The 21,458-nt window shown below is 36.1% G+C and overlaps 2 protein-coding genes across 2 annotated transcripts in view; one reads left to right on the forward strand and one right to left on the reverse strand.

The window, feature by feature from the left end:
* The window catches only part of LOC129255085 (nodulation protein NolO-like), a 33,566-nt gene extending 29,119 nt beyond the window's left edge, over positions 1-4,447 (reverse strand). Inside the window, exon 1 of the mRNA XM_064095525.1 lies at positions 4,360-4,447. The gene's annotated coding sequence lies outside the window, so the exon portion shown is untranslated. The remainder of the gene's footprint in view (positions 1-4,359) is intronic.
* A 6,234-nt stretch (positions 4,448-10,681) lies between these two features.
* Positions 10,682-20,532, forward strand: LOC129253724 (kelch-like protein 20). The gene is made up of 2 exons (XM_064095526.1): positions 10,682-10,812; positions 15,481-20,532. Exon 2 carries the CDS (start codon positions 15,587-15,589, stop codon positions 17,324-17,326), a length of 1,740 nt encoding a protein of 579 aa, XP_063951596.1. The 5' UTR covers positions 10,682-10,812; positions 15,481-15,586; the 3' UTR covers positions 17,327-20,532.
* The last annotated feature ends 926 nt before the right edge of the window (positions 20,533-21,458 follow it).

Consider the following 21,458-nt stretch of genomic DNA (forward strand, 5'->3'; position numbering starts at 1 on the left):
TTAATGCAGAACTATGAAACCATGATGAAGACAATAGAAGAGGAAAAGAAGGAGAGAAATGGCGAACTTCTTCAGAACATGGAATTTAATACAGAACTATGAAACCATGATGAAGATAATAGAAGAGGAAAAGAAGGAGAAATGGCGAACTTCTTCAGAACATGGAATTTAATGCAGAACTATGAAACCATGATGAAGACAATAGAAGAGGAAAAGAAGGAGAAATGGCGAACTTCTTCAGAACATGGAATTTAATACAGAACTATGAAACCATGATGAAGACAATGGAAGAGGAAAAGAAGGAGAGAAATTGTGATCTTCTTCAGAACATGGAATTTAATGCAGAACTATGAAACCATGATGAAGACAATGGAAGAGGAAAAGAAGGAGAGAAATTGTGATCTTCTTCAGAACATGGAATTTAATGCAGAACTATGAAACCATGATGAAGACAATGGAAGAGGAAAAGAAGGAGAGAAATTGTGATCTTCTTCAGAACATGGAATTTAATGCAGAACTATGAAACCATGATGAAGAAAATGGAAGAGGAAAAGAAGGAGGTAAAGGGTGATCTTCTTCAGAACATGGAATTTAATGCAGAATACAGAACTATGAAACCATGATGAAGACAATGCAAGAGGGAACGAAGGAGAAATAGAGATCTTCTTCAGAACATGGAATTTAATGCAGAAATACAGAACTATGAAACCATGATTAAGACAATGGAAGAGGAAAAGAAGGAGAGAAATGGCGATCTTCTTCAGACCATGGAATACTCTACAGTGTACAGAACTGTGACACCATGATGAAGATAGTGGAAAAAATTTAAACATTAAAAACAAAAGGAGGAAAAGAGGCAAAAAACAAAATGAAACGGTGTTACCAAAGATGCAAGGAGTTTGATGAATAGTCTAGTCTCGACACTTGAATGGTGGTGTTTCTAGTCAGATCATTAAAGTTGTAAGTATATATGTATACATAGATTATAACTTTATAAACATATGAAGATACATTTGTTGCACTGTCACACATACAGTTCAAGTAAAACAAAGATCTCATGAACTAATATAACAAAGAAACTCTTACAAGTTTCTCATTTTAGAATGAATTTTTTACTGAATTTAGTTGACGTGTTTTGAAATTTCCCGTTTACTATTCAAAGCAAACCATGTTTCATAATCAATGATTGATAATAAAATCATTGGTATATATATTTCTGTTTCATTAAAATTTATATCAATAGAGAGCATAGCATCAAATGAGAAGGTCATGTCGTGCAGCGGCTCAAGTGAGGAAGTTGAAGCGAGTATAACGGATCTTCAATCACAGTGTCATGTTTGTTTGCAGATGAGCTGAAATGCATGTAAGTAAAGTAGTAGCATTTTATGCATATTACCAGAATTAGATAAAAAAATAGATATAATAATGACTTGCAAAACTATGCGATAATTTTTCAATTTCAGTGAAAGCCAACGTGTTTCTGGGTTCATAGTTATGGAAACAACCAAGGATTTTATTTGAGTTATGTACTGAAATAAGCTACTTATGTTCAAAGTAAACTGTAAATAATAGTAATACTAATGAATTTAAACTAATTTTGTATTGTGACAATTGTTAAACAGTATTATATAGGTGACTGTAAAAGTGGCATGCAATTTTAATAATGATTCCTGAATTATGTTTTCCAGGTTTTCCAGCTGACAGACCATGTTGACGGATAAAAAGCTTCATGTCATTGAAAAGGGATTTCAAGGATGGATTGAGAAAGAAGGTTGCAAGTACCCACCCCCCTGGTTTATGTTGCAATAATCTTTGTCATAAAGCTTGTGGACTGCCCAAAATTAATATATTTGCAATATACATAATATCATACTCTCACTCACCACCAGGGACCTGTTCATAAAGGGTTATAACTATTTTAACTTTGCCAATATTTTACCTATTATGATAACCTTGATTGTGATTGGCTGCTAACCATGTTAGTGGTACAAAGTTGGAATAGTTGTAGACCTATCTTTTTATGAAACAGGCCCCAGATTGGCCTACCAAATTGATCTGGGAAGGAAAACACTTAAATAAAATTTTGACAAGACAAAATTAGTATTTATTGAAGTTTATTTTAACTGTCTACAAACGTTTATTACTGATTGTATACTACATCAACATAATTGTGTTGCTATAGGAACAACTGTTCAACACGAAAATTTATTTGAAATTGTAAATCTCGAAACGAAAAAAATTGAAGTTTGCGTACAATTTTGTCCACCTTTGGTGTTTTTAATGATTCTCAAAATATGTTGCACCGTTTTAAAAATGAAATGCCTTGCATTTATTTTCAATTTTTCATAAAGTAACAATTTCAAATGATTAAAAAATGAGGTGTAACCATAGCAACCACTATATATGTTCCAGAGAGAGAGAGAGTATTGTTTGGAGACAATATGTTTCCTGTGTGGCATATTACTTTCTGACATGAAATATACTAGTACATTCCTTTCTTGATTATAAATACAATTTAGCATTGGTATTTATCGCTAATTAATTCAGGGATTGCCATGGAATCATGAATTATTATCATTCCAATGAACCCATGCAGAAAACTTAATTTGTGTTCAAAGTAAAATGAGATGTTAAAACCATACGCATGGAAGTTAAGTTCTTTTTCTTGCATTTTCCAACATTACCTTTTCACACTCTGCTATTTGTTTAGCAAATTAGATGTTATTTGGTTGCCATGGTAATATCCAAAGAAGATACATGTATATAATACATGTTCAACACTCAAATACGGTGAAAAAGGTTTATTTTACAATTTTTCTCAAATATATTCTATTTTGATAAAAAACAGTTACCATGGCAACAGGCAATGTAACATTGATATTCATTGTTGAAACATTGGTTACCATGGCAACAGCAATCTTAGCATACCATTGAAGTCATACTGAATACTTATTTTGCATTTAAAATTGAATAGTGGGTCAAACTCACAGATGTATATCTAATTTAGTGATTTTCAACGATTATCTTTTCCAACCATCTTTTAATTTTTGTTTATCTAATTAGGTGTAATTTGGTTGCCATGGCAATGGTGCAAGATGGTATTAATATATTTAGCAACAAGCACATCTACTTTCAGCACCCTCACATTAGGGAAAATTCAAAAGAATTCATCATATTTTACATCTTTACTCATTTTTATCTTTTTTGGGGGGTAAAAAGAGGCCGTTACCATGGTAACAGGAAAATCTGAACTATTTCAATGGCCTTAAATGTTTGTAAATTCTATTCTTATTGAATAAGAAACTTGAAATTAACCAAATGGGTAATTTTACCATGTTTATCTACCGTTTACAGGGGAATACATGCTATTTTTGAGAAATTAATCCGTTGCCATGGCAACAGTCGAAGATGGCATTTATAAATTTGGCAACAAGCAGATTCATGTTCAGCACCCTCAAAATAGGGGAAATAGCACAAAAAATCAGATTCTACAGAAAATTTTTGGTAACCTTTAATATTATGACGAGGAGCTGTGTACTAAATTGGTACTTCGCTAAAATTGAGCTTGCGCTTGTGATGTTTTCCTTTCGATTGAATGGAGTCAAGTGCTGTCACGATGTTTGGATTGTCATGATTATAGCTCGCGTCCGTAACGTTGGGGAAGTACAATAAGAAACAAGATGGCGGCGTAAACATCGGGCAAGTCTCTTCCGTCTTTTCACAATATTTTTTCATTTTTTTGATGAATTCTTGTTTTAAAAATAACAACGAGAGCGTAGAAATGTCGGAAATTAAGTTTTATCCCATGTAGCCTACATCATGATTTAGAGCTAGATCTTTTAGAAGGAAAGTAGAAATCTCGGGGGTGAAAGTTTCAGGTTTTGGCTGGCTCTGTGTGGGTCTATGAGATAGAAGGCCTGGCTTCGTATGAGAGTAACCTTACATTAGTAAATGATTTTTACTCTCTAGAAGCCGCCTGGCTACCCCTCCCCCCCCCCCCCCCCCCCCCCCCAGGAAGAGAAAGAGGATCGAGGAATAGGAGAAAGAGGAAGAGGAGGGGGAAGAGGAGAAAGAGGATGAGGGGGAAGAGAATGAAGAGGAGGAAGAGGGGGAAGAGAAGGAAGAGGAGTACCGGTAGGAGGAAGAGGGGGATGGGGGAGGAGGAGGAGAGAGATCGGAGACGGGAGAGGAGCATGCGCCGCGTCTTCAAGACAAGTTCAATTTTCCTGTACCGGTACACGGCGGCAGTAATGCACAGGACACAGCTCAGGAATTGAAATCATAAAAACAGAATGAAGAGACATTAGTCTTACTTAGTCTTATACTCAGTAGTATTGTAATTAATATTCAACAACTTACAAAGGTCGGCTCAGGTCTAGTCCTAGAAGTCAACGGAGAGAGTTGATGTCGTCTTTGGCTCGGCTTCATGTCGTGTACGTACGTGTGTGCAACGGTAACACGTGTTTATGGAACGCTAAAAAAATCGATCAAATAATTTATCAACAGAATTTTTTTTCGAAACATCAACAGAACAAGCATCAACATAGCTGCATGGTATAAGGGCAAATTATGAAGGGGACCTTAAACTTGGGAAATTGTGAAAAAATGTGGTAGTTTAGACGTACCTATAAAGATAGATACGTATTTTAGTTGGTTCTTTTTTTTTAAAACAGGTTGTAGGTGGTGCAAAATAAGTCTCGGTTTTGCTAGCAGCACAACCGAGTTGGGGGCTATAGCTCAATAATTGATTTTTCCCCAATAAAATTGACGCCTGTAACATGATTGTGTTTTTGCCATGTTAGCCCCCCCCCCCCCCACACACAGTTAAAATCCTATTCCGCGAACCCTGTTTCTATACCAGGGGCGGACCCAGCATTCGCCAATATGACTTGGGCCCAAAAAATATTCACCCACAGATCGGCCATACTCAAAGTTTTTTTTTTCTTTATTCCTAACAATCACTTCTTAGCTATAATCTTATAAAACAACATAAGACTAGTATAAGCCCTATTTGAGTAATGCGAGCGCGTATAGCACGAGTTAAATTTTTTGGAAATTTCATATATTTTTTTATTCCTGAAAATTGAACATTCTGGGCAACGGTTGGGATCCTGAACAAGATGCGTATATATGTTACTATTATTACTGCCAACAAATTTTTTTAATATACGTTCGGGCCTCATATAAAAGGGACATGTTAAGGACAGTGGCGTACCTAGGATTTTCCACAGGGGGGGGGCAAAACCGTCCGCCCAAAAATTTGACAAGCAAAAAAAAAAAAAATAAAAAAATAAAAGGTCTTCGATCACAAATAAAGGATTTCGTTCCAGAAAAAATTTGACAAGCAAAAAAAAAAAAAAAAAAAAAAAAAAAAGGTCTTCAAGCTCGTCAGGGGGGCATTAGAGGTCTTAAAGCTCGTCAGGGGGGTCAAAAAAGGTTTTTCAAGCCCGTCAGGGGGGGCAAATATACGTTTGTGCATGGGTTGTGACTCGTCAGAGTCGTGTGACTCGTACCGTAGGTACGCTAGATGGTTAAGGACTGTTTGCAGTTAGCCATGAAGACGATACATATTTCACCAATCAGATAATGAGCAACCTAAAACAAATGGACTGGCTAAACACTTTTTGTATGAGCTATAGGCCTAGGTCCTATATATGTATAAAACTAAACAGTGCGAGCACGAAGTAGGATCGGGAAAAATGAGATTAAAACCTAAAAACGGGACACCCTCGATCATGTTTTGTAAATCATAAAAAGGATGGGTGATATAATTGGGTATCTTCCTACAATAATAATGCGAGCGCGAAGCGCGAGCAGAACATTTTGGATCTGAAACTGGATACCGTGTTTACACTTAATCGGCATTTGAATCGGCTCGCGGTTCTGAACCGCGAGCCGATTCAGCATCGGCTTTTTCATAGCGTGTAAACGCGAGCAACTTGAATCGGCTCGCGGTTCAGAACCGGCAATTTGCACCACCAAAGTAGTAGGTTCTGAACCGCGAGCCGATGCAGAATCGGCTTTTTTACTACGTGTAAACAGAAAGCCGATTCTGCACCGGCAATTTGTGCGCATTTCAATTACTTTACCATTGTGACGTCATTGTAAGCGCACTGATCCAGCGTTGACTTTATTATGACGTATATTGTAGATATATGCGTATCATTTCAGGTTTTTGCATCGGCTCGCGGTTCTGAACCGCGAGCTGTAACAACGTGTAAACGCAATCTAAATGCCGATTCTGCATCAGCATTTGGTTCAGAACCAATTTAACTCTATGATTTAGACCTAAAAGGCATTCTAAATACATTGTTTAATCATGAAAATCAATAATGCGAGAGCGAAGCGCAAGCTGAAAATGTTTGATATAATCAGATTAAGTGAAAAGGTTTAATTATTTTAAGCACAAATTGAAAGAAAATTGAAAAGTCGATATAGATCGCACTTGATAAATGATTTTATTATTATTATTTTTACCTAGGACAGGGGCATTATAAGGACATTTTGTCACCATATTAAAATGATGACTATATGTTCCCATTCCTCTTCCTAAGCACGAGATAAAAATTGTCGATATTCCTTTCTGAAAAAGGACAATTTAATTCTCAGTACTTCATGAAATTGTTATCTTATTCATTATTTTAATAAGAGCAACAAATTTGTTGATATTAAAGGTCTGAAAAAATGGACATTTTTGCACTTTTGTAATTATGAATAGGATTCATTGGTTAATATATATTATTTACAATTAATGCAAGTGCAAATCGCGAGCCGAAATTTTCGATAAACTGTGATGAAAATAGAATTTTAAGTAGATTATTATAGAATCACTATAAAGGTATGCATAACTCAACAATCAAATGCGAACGCGCAGTGCTAATGACAATCAAACCTAAAAAGGGAAATTTTGATAACTTTATGGAATACACGATTAAAGAATATATAGGATCTTGACAAATCAAATAATGCGAGCGCACAGCGCGAGCTGAAAATGTCGATACTTAGACAATAAAACGGATATTTTACAGAGTATGGCCTACTTTTTGAAAATCAAGTTGTAAAAAAAAATAATAATAATAATTAAAGCTCGATGTCTAAGCTGAGATGTGTTTTGCATAATATTGACTTAAAAACTTGATATTTGGAGATCCATATCAGCCTGTAGAGCAATTATATGTATTTCATCTCATCTCATCGAACATGAAATGCGAGCGCGAGCGAAAATTTTACATAATAGTGACATGAACATTTTTTTTATTATAATTTTCCAAGTCTTCCCCTCACCTTATTTTATTCACTCGTCCTCCTACTCTTTTTCTCTTCTTTTTTTTTCTCCTGTCTTTTCCCTTTTTTTATATTCTTTCCCCCCTTTTCTTTTTTTTTTTCGCTCCTGCAATAGGGGGGGGGGCGCCCGGGCACCTCCCCCTGGATCCGCCTATACTTGCCTTTATATAAATGTATCGATAATGTTAATTTTTGAAATGTTATGGATTGCCTATAAGTTTGTTCCTTATTACTTTAAAAATTTTATTTGATCTAATTAGCCTAAATCTAAAAAAGAAATACATGATCAAGGTTGCAAGTTTTGCGACCAAAGCCGATCAAACATGCAGCAACTAGCTCAAAAGGATTGGGTCAGGGTGTGAATGGCCATGCAGGGCGTAGGCACTTTATTTTTCAAGCACACCCAAAATATTAATTTTATCTTTGATATCCCCCCCCCCCTTAACCCTAAATAAAGGACTGGGGGCATGATGCCCCCTCGACGCTTCGCGCGATATTTCCGAAGCGCAAAAAGATATAGCACCGCAAAATGTTATGACTTTTTTCTTCTGAGACCAAATTTGCGACATACGGGTATAGCATCGTGACGCCATGCATGTGACTTTTTACGAGACAATGTCATGCCGAAAATGACTCATTTTTATGCTTTGTGTACAAAAATGATTATTTTTCATTCTAATTTGTTTGCTTAATTAGTTTAGGGTTTAATTTAGTTGGTAAATGGTCTATAATAATTTCCATTGAAACAATGAAAAACAAAAGATGAAAAAAAAATACATAAGGAAAAAAACTGGCTTCAGCAATTTTTCTTTGTGAAAACGTTTAAATTAGATTAGAAAGATGACATCTGGAAAAAAAAGAAAATTTGAAGAGAAATTGAGTATTAAATTTGCAAATAATGTTTTTCACGAATAGATTTGCATATTTTATTCAAAATAAATAAAAAGTAATTTTCAGATTTTTTTAAATACTGGCTTGCAGTTTACGTGGTAAAGAATGTGCGTGCCAATTTTCGGCGCGATCGCGAACGGCGCGGGCGAGATCAGAAGGGGGGATCATCCCCCCGCCCAGTCCTCAATACATCTCAAATAGCCCAGTCCTGTCCGGGTTTGATTTATGCTCAATCATCGTTATTTCACAGCAATACACACTGTTTCAATGTATCCTTTTTAACTTGTGTCCCTTTTCCACAGGAGCAGAGCTATATACAGGGAGAAGAAGAAGAAGTAGAGAAGAAGAAGAAGAAGAGGAAGAAGAGAACGAGAGAGAGAGATCGGAGAGGGGCGCGGAGGGGAGGGCAGTGGCGTAACAGACGGGGGGGGGGCAAGCTGTCCCCCCTTGCGGAGTTCACCGGGAAAATAAAAAAACGGGAAAAAGAAAAAAAGGGGGAGAAAGAAAGAAAGAAAGGGGAAGGGAAAGGAAAGGGAAAAAAGAGGACAGGGGGAAAAGGAAAGAGGAAAAGGAAAGGGAAAAGAAAACTAAGCAAAAACATAAAAAGGGAAAACGGAAAGAAAACGGCCAAGGATGGAAAGAAGAACATGTGAGAAAGAACAATTCTCCCCGATATACAAATACATTAGCATGATTAGTAAAACAGGGAAATAAATTAAAGATGACAAAAGGCAAACAAAAGCGGGAAATGAAGGTAGAATGGAATGAGCCAAAATCTAAATTGGAAAATAAAGAAAAGGGACAACACTACCGGGCTGCCGAGGATTGAAGAAAACGAGCGGGAAGAAAGATGGATATAGCATAATGTCGTATGAAAGTCTATCATAAACTTACTAAATCTCCAAAGATACCGGGGCTCTGTCCAAGAGCCAAGACCTGTGCAGTGGGGGCTCTTCATCTGTGACCTTTAAGGGGCTCTATAACGGGCCCCTATATGGACCCTTCCTGCATTAATCTTTGCGTTGAAGCACTGGCTTATATACCGGGGGGGGGGGGGGTTCCATGGCACAGCCAAGTAGAAATAAAAGAAAATAAAGGAGGCAGCGAAATGAGATGAATGAAAAAAAATATACGTGACATGATATCTGCAATGATGTAAAAATCTATCACATAATTATAATTTCATTTCAAAAGGCCATTTTTCTTTCTGGCTCGCTTCGCTCGCTGGCGACTTTTTACAAATTTACCCACATTTGCTATGCCGGTGTGCCCCCTCAAAATATTTGGATGATTACGGTTCACAACTGCATTGAATTTATATGTTGTGAGAAAGCTATATAAATATACACGCAATTTGATTAAAATTAGTGGCCATCATCTGTAAGGTTTATAATGGCTTGAATATTAAGAGGTTCCGGGCTCCGCCCCGGACCCCACCCATAATGCACTGTTGTATGGATGAGTTTGGACCATATGTCCCGACTTTATAGAATCTACAAACCTTAATATTTTTAAACGCAAACATAAAAAGATGCTAATTTTGTCAATACTCCACACCAACAAGTCAAGCTAACACATAACCTAAACTAAAACTATACAAAATAACTTAACCTTTAACTACCAATAAATGTGTCAAACTTTACTTATTAAAAAAAAAAAACACTACAACATGATACAATACATTACGACCTGTGCACCTGCCATGTTCCTCTTTTCATTTGCACTTTTTATTTGCACCTCCCTTATCTCCCTCTTTCTTTCCTTTGCCACTTTTCCCTCCCTATTATAATTTTGTAAGTACTTTTTTTGTGTGTTACCACTGTTACTATTATTTGAACTACTTTCTCTTATTTTTGTTGTCGCTTATTCGTTTTATTTTGATATTTGTGGATTACTTGTTTTAAGTTTGTCTTCTGTGTCCGTCTCGATTTTTGTATATAGTTGTATATATAGTTTGTTTATAATTAGTATTGATACTAAGTTTAGGGGCTTGCCTTTTCTACAAGCCTTTGCTTTTCTTGGCAAGTCCCTCCGTTCATTTCTATTTTTTTCATATATAAAATTATTGCAACAAATTGTAGTTTTGTTTCATTTATTTTCAACATTTGTTACGAAATTTCATTGATTTGTCTGTACTATCGATTATATTGAATATGTATTGCTTTTTTTTGTAAAACAAGTGCACATCTAGTTTCCAATAATGCATATAGCATTTCCTGGCAACCGACCCCTGTTACGCCCCTGAGGGAGGGAGAGGGATGGGGAGAGAGAGATCGAGGAATGGGGAGGAAGGAGGGTGATGAGGATATTATATTAGGAGGCGAGTGGTTGGTAGTCATAATGATTGATCCCTGCATCTTCATATGTTCCAATAAGACAAACAAAAAAATGACAAGTAAAAAAAGAAGAAGAAAAACTAGAGTTGTCTCTATAAACATTTTGTGAGACGAGCAAAAAAAAGAAGGAAAGAAAAAAAAAATAATGGAGCCCTCGCGGCGTCTCATACTTTCTTCTTTTGTAAACAAAGCGTCTGCGAAGTGAATGGTATGAAGACAGGCCGCAGAGCCAGAGACAAGTCGACGAAAGCCAGAAAATTAAAACCAAAATATAAAATTAGGGTTTGGACATCGATGGAACGTAAGTAGATCTATAAAAACTTGGTATTGTCCTCGCAATCACTCGCACATTAACTCTGGTCTCGACTCCGGCCTCTTGCCTGCAGCCTAAGCTGAGCTGGGCCCTGGCCGCGGCGCGCCCTGGGCCTGGCCGGATGCGCCGGATACCTCTGCGCGCGCCGGCCCGGCTGTTCCTAACACAGAGATACGATCTTACGTACAAGTACACGTAAGCTCCCGAAGAAGGGAAATAGAGAATCGAGAGGGAACTCTTTCCGCGCGTTTTTATTTCCCATAGGTTTTGTACATAGCCAACATGGCTGCCGGCGGACAATTTGAAGGTTGATTTTGGAGGGTCAATGTTTAATTCATGAAATGACGTCAAATTACGCATAATGCACTTGTATGATTGGATAAAACGGTAATGTTTTAATTTTATTCATGTACCGGTACTGGTAGGCCTACTCATGCATTAAACATTTTTTTCCATCCCACAATTCCCTACGATATCTGTGCGAAGTGTCGTTCTTTTAGTTTTGGACTCTGCGAATTTCAAGTTTCTGAAACGAAATAGCTAGACTAATTCACTCATTCAATGAACAAGGTTATGATATAACCTTGTTCTCAGTTACATCTCCATGTGTTGCAAAATAAGGGTAGCAATGTTTTGCTTATTTTCTCTTTTTCTTTTGGACAAATGCTTGATTTTTTTACACTGTCTGTTTCCATTACAGCTTTTCATCATATAACTTGGCTCTTAAGTAAATTTGATTCTTTAAATTATTTTTTCTTAATTAAAAATAGAGATTGAAAAATGAAAATTTTCTTACCATATTACTTTCCACCAATAGAGGGAGTACGCAAAAATATGCCCAAAATTTAAGTTTTTGAGCGCTCTGGTGAATACAAAAATTATTTACTGGTTACTAATGAAAAATACATTGCAACTGTATGGAAATTAGTAATTTTGGTCACAAAAGTGATATTTTAATGATTTTTGCATGATGAACAAGGTTATGATATAACCTTGTTCTCAGTTACACTTACATCTCCGTGTGTGGCAAAATAAGGGTGGCAATTTTGGCTTATTTTCTCTTTTTCTATGGGACAAATGCCTTTATTTTCTTACACTGTCAGTTTCCAATACAGCTATTCATCATATAACTTGGCTCTTATGTAAATTGAATCTTTAAATTATTTTTTCGTAATTAAAAATAGAGATTAAAAAATGAAAATTTTCTTGCCATATTACTTTCCACCAATAGAGGGCGTACACAAAAATATGCCCAAAATTCAAGTTCTTGAGCGCTCTGGTGAATACAAAAATTATTCCCAAGTTACTAATGAAAAATACATTGCAACTGTATGGAAATTAGTAATTTTGGTCACAAAAGTGATATTTTAATGATTTTTTAAAGTGTGTGTACTTGTTCACTGCAACCATCCTGCCTGTGGAGAATCTATAGGTAGGACTATGGTATGCCAATGCTGTACACAGCACACACTTTAAAAAATCATTAAAATGTCACTTTTGTGACCAAAATTACTAATTTCAATACATTTGCAATTTATTTTTCATTAGTAACGAATAGCTGTATTGATGTACAGAAAATAAGCCAAACATTGCTACCCCTATTTTGCAACACATGGAGATGTAACTGAGAACAAGGTTATATCATAACCTTGTTCATTGAATGAGTGGGCATACCATAGTCCTACCTGTAGGCTGTAGATTCCCCACAGGCAGGATGGTTGCAGTGAACAAGTGGCTTACGAATTGTATTTGTTTATCATAAATTTCAGAAACACCCCGCTTATAGCGCATCATAAAAGATGGGCGACACGAAAGATGGTCCTTGGAAAGACCCTTTCGTGCAATCGGCCCCTGGGGCCTGTTGCACGACAAGATGAGCGATACGTAGGAACGTCCCAGGACCATTCTTCCGAGATAAGAAAATTGGCGACAAATCAGCGCTTTCCGTTTCACGAAGGCAATTTTGTCTTCCAAGTCCGCGACATTGTTTGATATCGATAGTATCGGAAAAATATTTAGTCTTCATCGCATCGCCACCGGCCACCTGAACCTTTTAAGTTTATTTTGGAATGAAAATTGACGACTTTTCATAAAATCAAATATTTCAATAAGTGGAGATCAAATAATGTTTTATTTATTACTGATTGTAGAATTGATGTATGGATCTTAATGAGGTAAAAAAAAAAAAAAATTTATTATTTCCCTTATTTAGAACACGGTGTCCATTTACAGAGACACCTTTCATTGATATTTCAACGAAAGAGACCCTTGTCCGACATAAAAATTGAATTAGTTAAGTAATTTCGACATTGTATTATTTCAATATTCTGATTTTTTCATAGAATACTTATTTATAATGATAATTTTGCAAATTATGCGTTAAATGTTTTGTTGAGGTAAAAATAGGGTTTGAATGTAGTAAACAAAATCAACATGTCTGATTGTACGAGACTAAAAAGGGAAAATATGAGAGGCTGCGTGTTAAAAATCTAATTTCTTTATTTCATTTGTCAGATATAACGCAAGAAATACAAATGTCAAATGTGAGTGTTTAGAGTATTAACATACCTTTGCATAACGAGTAACCGAAGACAAGCAAAATAATTGCTGCAACATGTCCAAGTGGGTAAAGCAGTGCTTTGAAATTTGAAATAATAAAACACAGAAAAATTTGTAAAATCAATCCGCAACGGAAAAATTACTATTTACAGAAACAATGCTATAAATGACAACGATCATAAACGTTGGCCATATTTAAATGATAACTTTATGGAAGTTTATATAAAAGCGGCTTTAGGAATATAAAAAATATATATGTTCAACATTTTAAAGTTGAGGAGTCGAGACTATTTGCTTTAACATGACATAGGGGCCGATAACGGACTTTCCATAATCTGATCTTTTATAGGTACAATGAACTTATCTTCATTTGTAATGACTGTGATGGGTTCGTAAGCTATAGGCCTTATCTATATCTTAAATTCAATTAGCTATTTTGTTAATGCAGATTTTTTTTTTTCATTCATCATCTCAAGTTAGCACAAATCCAACGATTAATTTTCATTGATTGAAATTAATCTCAGCAAAAAAAATAATTATAATGAAAATGAAATAAAAATAAATAAATGATTTAGCATGTTTAGTAACATCTTAGTTTTGTATCGGGTTTTTTTTTTTTGCTTAACGTTATAAACACGTTTTTTACCATACATAATTAATTTTTTTAAATTTGTTTTTATGTTGATTATCTAGTGAGAAAGCATGAGGGGTCAGAGAGATTGCCGCCCATTTCGATATTTCAAGTTTAATTGAAAAAAAAAACTGAAAAATGGGTGGGAAAAGACGGAGGGAGAATAAAAGAAAACATACTAAAAAATTATTTGGGCCTATTACCCGGAGAAGTTAAGCTTTTGGTCGTCTTGCCATGCAAGACGACCTGAAATTGATGACATCTAGCCTCCATATATAACAAGTAACTTGGTGCCATCCCAGATAAAATGCATCAGACTGCAATCTAATGGAATGGCCCCCCAAAAATGTTTAAAGGTGATATGTCAGTGTGGCTTGCCGTAAACGCATTTTCTCTCAATGCCGACGACTGGGGGTGGTGTGCAAAGAAGATCATGCCTACGTAGGACATGTCTGGAGGTGTCTTTCCAAGGACCATGCCCAAATCGGCTTGAGCGATATCTCGTTCTTACGTAGAACGGTTCTAGGAAAGACCCTTTCATGCAACAGGCCCCAGGGGCTGATTGCACGAAAGGGTCTTTGCAAGAACCGTCTTTCGTTTCGCCCCTTTATTATGATGCGCCATGTGAAACACATTTTAAATAGATTACCTGCAAACATATTTCATTAATCCGTTAAAGTAAACAAAATCTTTGTTTATAAAATGATGTGATACCGTATATCATGAAATTGTATACAAATTGATTTAAATGCTAGCGAACAAATTTTATTTGTTCATCATACATTTCAGAAATATCCCGCATACAGCGCATCATAAAAGATGGGCGACACAAAAGACGGTCCTTGGAAAGACCCTTTCGTGCAATCGGCCCCAGGACTCGTCCGTGTAACTAGGCAGACATGGGTACTCTCCAAAATGGGGTAGAATAGGTTACCTGTGCCCTAAAGCCAAGACCTCCCTGGTGCTGATGTTGAATTGAAATATCAACTGAACGAGAAACAAATAGGGAAGAAGGAACCATAAGGGCACCTCCTCCCCTCCCCCCTTGGATCTGATTATGTCCTGAAATATCAACTGAAGAAGGAAATTATAGGGACAGTTTCATTTAGCCTTTTAATGTTACGGTACCATAGAATTTTGAGTACTTTTGTTGATAATTTCCTCAATGTGATAAGAACGTGTCCAATAAGCCTTATCACTTGAAGCGAGTACAGTAATGGTTTGGTGTGTATTGAATTCTAGCACTGTTTGCCCACAACTCTCTGTAAAAAACACATTTTTAAATAACAGCCTTCAACAAGAAACCATCTTGAAATTCTGATACCAGAAATCATTTATTCATATACTTCTTGAATACCAGCATGTTCAAAATCTAGAATATGTACTTTTGGTATATCGCCCATAAGTATAATGCAATTTATTCATTCACAAAAGCTCAACTTATCCTGTTTTCATTTTATTTCTAGATCTCAATTCATACTGAGTGATGAGTCGACTTTAAACTGAATTGCAACGGGATTCTCCAACGGACAAGACATAATTCATAACACAGTTAACAAAAGACAACCAGACATGACTTCCACATCTCGCCTTCAAGCTGGAGTAAAGCAAGAGTACATCTTTCGAGAAGTCCACCATCCTCACCATGTCCTCTCTGGCCTCAATGATATGAGAGAGAGTGGCTCTCTCACAGACACCACCATACAGGTAAACCAGAGTCACTTTCGCTGCCATCGTGCCATTCTCGCTTGCAATAGTCCATACTTTCAGGCTATGTTCACCAATGATTTCCTGGAGAAGGTCAAAGGCATTGTGACCCTTGACAGAATGAATCCACTAATAGTTGCCCAGATCATTGAGTTTTCTTACACATCGCAACTGACCATCAACACATCCAATGCACAGGAGCTGCTTGAAGCAGCCAGTCACCTGCAGTACCAGAGCATTGTCAAAGCCTGTTGTCTTTTCCTTAAGAAGCATCTGAATCCATCCACATGTCTGGGAATCAAACACCTTGCAGAAACCTACTCCTGTGCAGACTTACTTGCAGCTGCTTCAAAGTACTGCAGAGAGAACTTCATCGAAGTAAGTCAGCAAGAAGATTTCCTGAGGCTATCGGCTGATGAGCTTGCAGATTACATATCTTCAGATGAATTGAAGGTAGAAAAGGAAGAAGTTATTCTCAAGATGTGTATAAAATGGTGTGAGTTCAGTCACGACAGGTCTGAAGCCTTCCATCAGGTTCTGGAGAAGGTACGTCTAGTGTACATCATGCCGTCCGTCCTTCTAGGATACTTGTCCAATCCCATCATAAAGGATCACAACCAGAATGGTAAACAGATCCTTGCAGCTATATCTTTGCAACAACAGCTCCAAAACAAAACAAGCACAGAGGGTTGCAGCCCTATCCCCCGTCCTTCTACATATGCTGAGGTAATGGCAGTGGTGAGCGGATATGGCAAGAACTATTCAAGCGTGAGAGATGTGGTATACTATGATCCGAGCAATGACAAATGGGCTTCTTTAGCCCAGCTTCCTCACAGTATCAGCAATTTTGCTGTTTCAGTGCTGGAAGGTCAAATCTATGTCACAGGAGGTAAGGTCAACAGAACAATAACCAGCTCAACATGGGTGCTAGACCCAGCCACGAATGCATGGTCCAAGGGCACAGAATTGAATGGAGCTCGGCAGCAGCATGGTTCAACTGCGACAGCATCTGGAAAGATGTTTGTGGTTGGAGGAGAGAATGAAAGTGGTATGGACTGGACAGTAGAGGAATTCACCAAGTTGCAGAAGAAGTGGACAGTGGTTACATCGCTCCAACAAGCTGTGGTAGACCCTGCTGTCGTGTCTATCAAAGAAAAGATCTACGTTGTTGGTGGTAGCACCGAGATGCACATGGCCTATGAGCATATACAGTGCTTCAACACGACCAACAACAACTGGCACATCATCAAGCACATCTCAATCCCAAGCTGCCATTTCCCAGCAGTTGCTAATGGCAACAAGATATATCTAATGAGCGGATTCGGCAAACAGGGTGTTAAGGTCTATGATGTAGAACACAATACAATGCTTCCCCCTGTCCCTATGTGTAGCTCTGAGAGGCACTTATTTGCTGCATCATCTGTCCAAGGTAAGATTGTTGTCACTGGAGGTATGGACAACTACCAGTCTCTCTCATCAACAGAAGTCTACTGCCCTTCTACCAATGAATGGAAATTAGGAGCTCCAATGCCAAAGGCTCTCAGAGCACATAATTGTGGAGTGGCCTGCAGGCTCTACTTGGGTCCGCCATTTGATGGTGATTGAGCTTTTCATTTGCTAGCGTAAGTAGAATAACAAGCATAGGTAGTACTGTGTGACCAGGTCCTCTTCATCAAATATATTCAAAACTAAAGATGGCTCAATTATTTTCAATAGTGCATGAGGTGGCTTCCATAAAATGATGCTGATTTACTTTGAAAATTTTGAGGAAAAAAAAATATTCAAAGAGCTAGAAAACATATGGTTGTGTAACTTGTGTTAAGAGTGCACTATATTTGAGAATGATTTACTTTGTATTTAGTTCATGTGGAGTGTCGACTTTGGTTGACAGAAGTGAGCCAGTGTTGATGAAGTTAGTTGACTGTAGTGAGAAAGAGGATAATTCATGTCCCTGAATTCTGTTAGAATCAGCTAGCTTATGAAGCTTCTTGCAGTAAGAACATGGTTATTATTAAAAATGAAAGTGCATCAACTGTAAAGACAGAAGTAAAATATGGTTTGAAAAAGGGTTTGTTTGGCTAGTAACTGAAGTTGATTAAAATGCAAAGATGGCTGTTGTGGTAGTTATGTACGTTACAGTTCCTAAGTTGTAATGTTAGAAAAACACGTTTATCTGTAAATGGTAATTTTTAAAACTATCCATGATGTTGCTGTTTTTCTCTTATATTTGATTTTATACAGCACTGCAGTTTTGGCAGACGTAGCTAAAATTATGGTTAGCTGGAGTGTCAGTGACTATTTTCTTTTTTAATTCCTTCTAGAGAGAAAAAAAAAATTATATTCCATGTGTATTAAATGGGAATATTAAATAACCAGTAAGGATTTGTAAAGAAACCTAAATTTTCTGACATATATTCTTATGTATCTTTATGAAAGTTTGAAGAAAGTTAGAAGTGCAATAAATAATGAGTCTACTCAATAGTACTCATGGATTATGTGACTGGATCATTCTACAATAAGATCATTTATAGTTCATGTAGAATAGAATATAGTTTCTTTGATATAGGTAGTGATCAATGTCATGGTGGTCAGAGCTGGATCCCGTCTTACAAAGAGTTACGATTGATCTGATCAATCTCAAGTATATGGAAATCAATCAATGTAATAATTTTTCTTTAGGAAATTTGAACAATGTCCTTTGTAAACAAAGAGAAGCACGCTGAATATTCAAGAAAAATATGAATGTATGATGCATCTCGAAAATATTTTGAACAAACATGTTTTAGATGTTGACGTTGCTGGTTTTCCATAGGTGTGGTTGATTGGATCAACAGGTCCTGGTCGGAACCTTCCAGTGCTCAAAATTTCTGAACCGGTTAGAAACCTTGCGACTCTTATTTTCTGACCGTCACAATGCTAGTCAATGCACTATCACATCTGTCTGTTGGGCACTAATTTCTCCTCTGACAGAGGAGATGATAATGAAATTATAGTATATATTTGGATATATGATATTCTCAATTGTGAAATACAGATTTTTGTGAAGAACCAACTGATGGAAACAAAATGTAAGCCTAATGATAGTTCTATACTTTTGTAAGATGTGAATTCATATGAAGATATTCCAATAGTATACACATTATTGAACCCTTGCAACAGCTTTGATAGGCTTTTTTGTTAGTATTTACATGTGCAGTTGTGAATTACACAAACTCCTTGAAAATTTATAGCTAAGTTTGAGCTGATATGTTGCCTCAGATTACCATGATATGAATAAGAAAAGACATTGATTTAAAAATCTTCTTCCAGAGAGAACTAATATACCCTTGGCTTCTGTCTCTAATGTTATCATTATAATACTGTATTCATGAAGCATGTTGCAGTCAGGATTCAAAATATCAAACATTGAACCCTTATTAGTCTACCCCAGCAAGTTGATCTGAATTATATAAATTAAAATCTCACCAAAATCAAATTTAGATAAATATAGAATTTGTATGTTTTTCATATTTTCACCAAATGGTTTTATGCACAGTAAGGTTGGTATGTGGAGGGAGTACGATGATGTAACGCTCTTATCTTTCCTCACATTATTTTGAAATAATTTTCTCCTTCATGTACGAATATACATATTTTAACTCAACCTTGAGTATGTGAAATCACCTTTATTATTAAAACTCATGATTAAATCAAGTGCTTCTTTATTATGACATCTAAACAAATGAAATTTGTGATATTTCGTATAATGAAATAGAAAAGAATATTTACCGTGTGATATGTTAAGCTCTAATCACCCTTGTTGTTCATTACTGCTTTTTTTTTTAATTGACATGATCTTTAAAATATTGTGGCTTATTTTAAATCCAGTTTAAGTTGATATTCACAAAAGAAGTTTGATTATGGGGTCCGGAGAGTCGTTGTGCGATCCCCAAGCATTAGATCACCTTCGCATGTTTTCCCTTACAGAAATAAATGATGGGCCACAAAATATAGCTTTAATAGCCCCCCCCCCCACCAAAAAAAAAAAAAAAGCATGGGCCTTACAATACAATACAGTTGTGGAGTAATAAGGCCAAGTCGTAACTGTACGCCAAGTTGGCAAATGCAGATATTTTATAACATGTTTGGAATTCCATTTTGCAAAGTGTTTTGGGAAAAGTTTATTGATGCAGCCTACACACTGTATATTATATGTCAACTGTAATATTTGACAAATGCAATATTTTTTTTGTATTAATTTCCATGGAGGACAGCTAGACCTTAGATATGTACATGAAATTGTTACCTTGCAAAAATTATATTAGTGGCTAGCAATATCATCTTGTTTAAATGTATTTAAAAAGACATTTAAAATGCATAATTGGTACTGCTAATTCATATTCAGAACATTTTGAAACTAAGAACAAGCATGTGGATTAAGAACATACTTACTGCCAATTTTATTGTTTCCAAACTCTTGTCATTACAGTTACATTCATGCTATAATTTGAATAATCTTATCATTTGAAATGCATTGTGTATTGATAACATGATATCTCCAAAACATTTTGAATTGAGCATGAATGGGGATTATAAGTTGCTAAAATGTTATTGTCACCTTGCAAAAGTGTATGTTTTCAGAGTTTTTATTTATGTTTACTAAATGCATTTTACAATGGGGCAATTCCATGGAAAATGTTCACTTCAGAGAAAAAATGAAGTTTCAGATCTCACTTAAGCAGTCATATTTTCTTAAAAAGTAATCTATAAAGTTTCAATTTCCAATAGAAAAATCGCAATATTGACAAAATTTTGTAGTTTTTTCCATCATCAAAAAAATAGAATGGTGAATTGCAAAATCTAAAAATTGTGGCTATTTTTAAACAATTCATCTTTCCTGTCTCTACTAAAAGCAAATAAGGTCCCAGAGGTCTCTTTTAACTTTTGAATAGTTGATTAATGTTTACATCAACAGAAAATCATCGTTCAATTTTATGCCATTCATCAATTTTAGAGAAATCGATCTTCAGATTTGTGTGATTTCTTTATCATTATCAGTGTCATGTCCGTTACGTTTTTCACTTAAAGTTTTCACAGCTTTCAGGAAATTTGTCTGAAGGTACTGCAGATTCAGATTCTATGTTAGAATTAAACCCCCTACCATGTGTAGCAATCATTTTCCCTTACCACTTCTCATTTTCATAAAAATGGCGTAACGGACATGACACTTTGCGTAACGGACATGACGCCTTATATATGACAAAAGGCAGCATTCACAAAAACAAAATATTAGGCTCAGTGTCACAGACTGAGGTCAGTCTCAATTGCTTGAGGATAGCTGGATGTAATAACTCCTAGAATCTGCATGTCATTCAAGCTATTTTTAGTAGTTGGTAAATGATGAAAGTTCAGCTCTTGTTCTGGTATATTTTTCTGAGAATTAACGGTATGCCACATAATATTAGGATAAGATGCAGTTAGATCTGGCAACATACTCAGATCACAATCTGCATCATTTGTGTTTGAACAATACAATTGATTATCTAGGTGTTTGCTGACAGTTTGGAGCATGATAAAATTCTAACTTGTGAATTCATGAGATCATTGATGATATTGCTTCATAGTATCTGACTTTCACCAACCTCAACTTCTTCAGTGATGGCACAGGCTCACATTTAAAAACAAGTTTGTATTCAGATATCTGTGTTACATGATGCAGCTCTATGAATCCATGAATCTACAGTGGCACTTCTTTGCA

This window comes from Lytechinus pictus, chromosome 2 (assembly GCF_037042905.1).
Source record: "Lytechinus pictus isolate F3 Inbred chromosome 2, Lp3.0, whole genome shotgun sequence".
Lineage (NCBI taxonomy): Eukaryota > Metazoa > Echinodermata > Echinoidea > Temnopleuroida > Toxopneustidae > Lytechinus > Lytechinus pictus.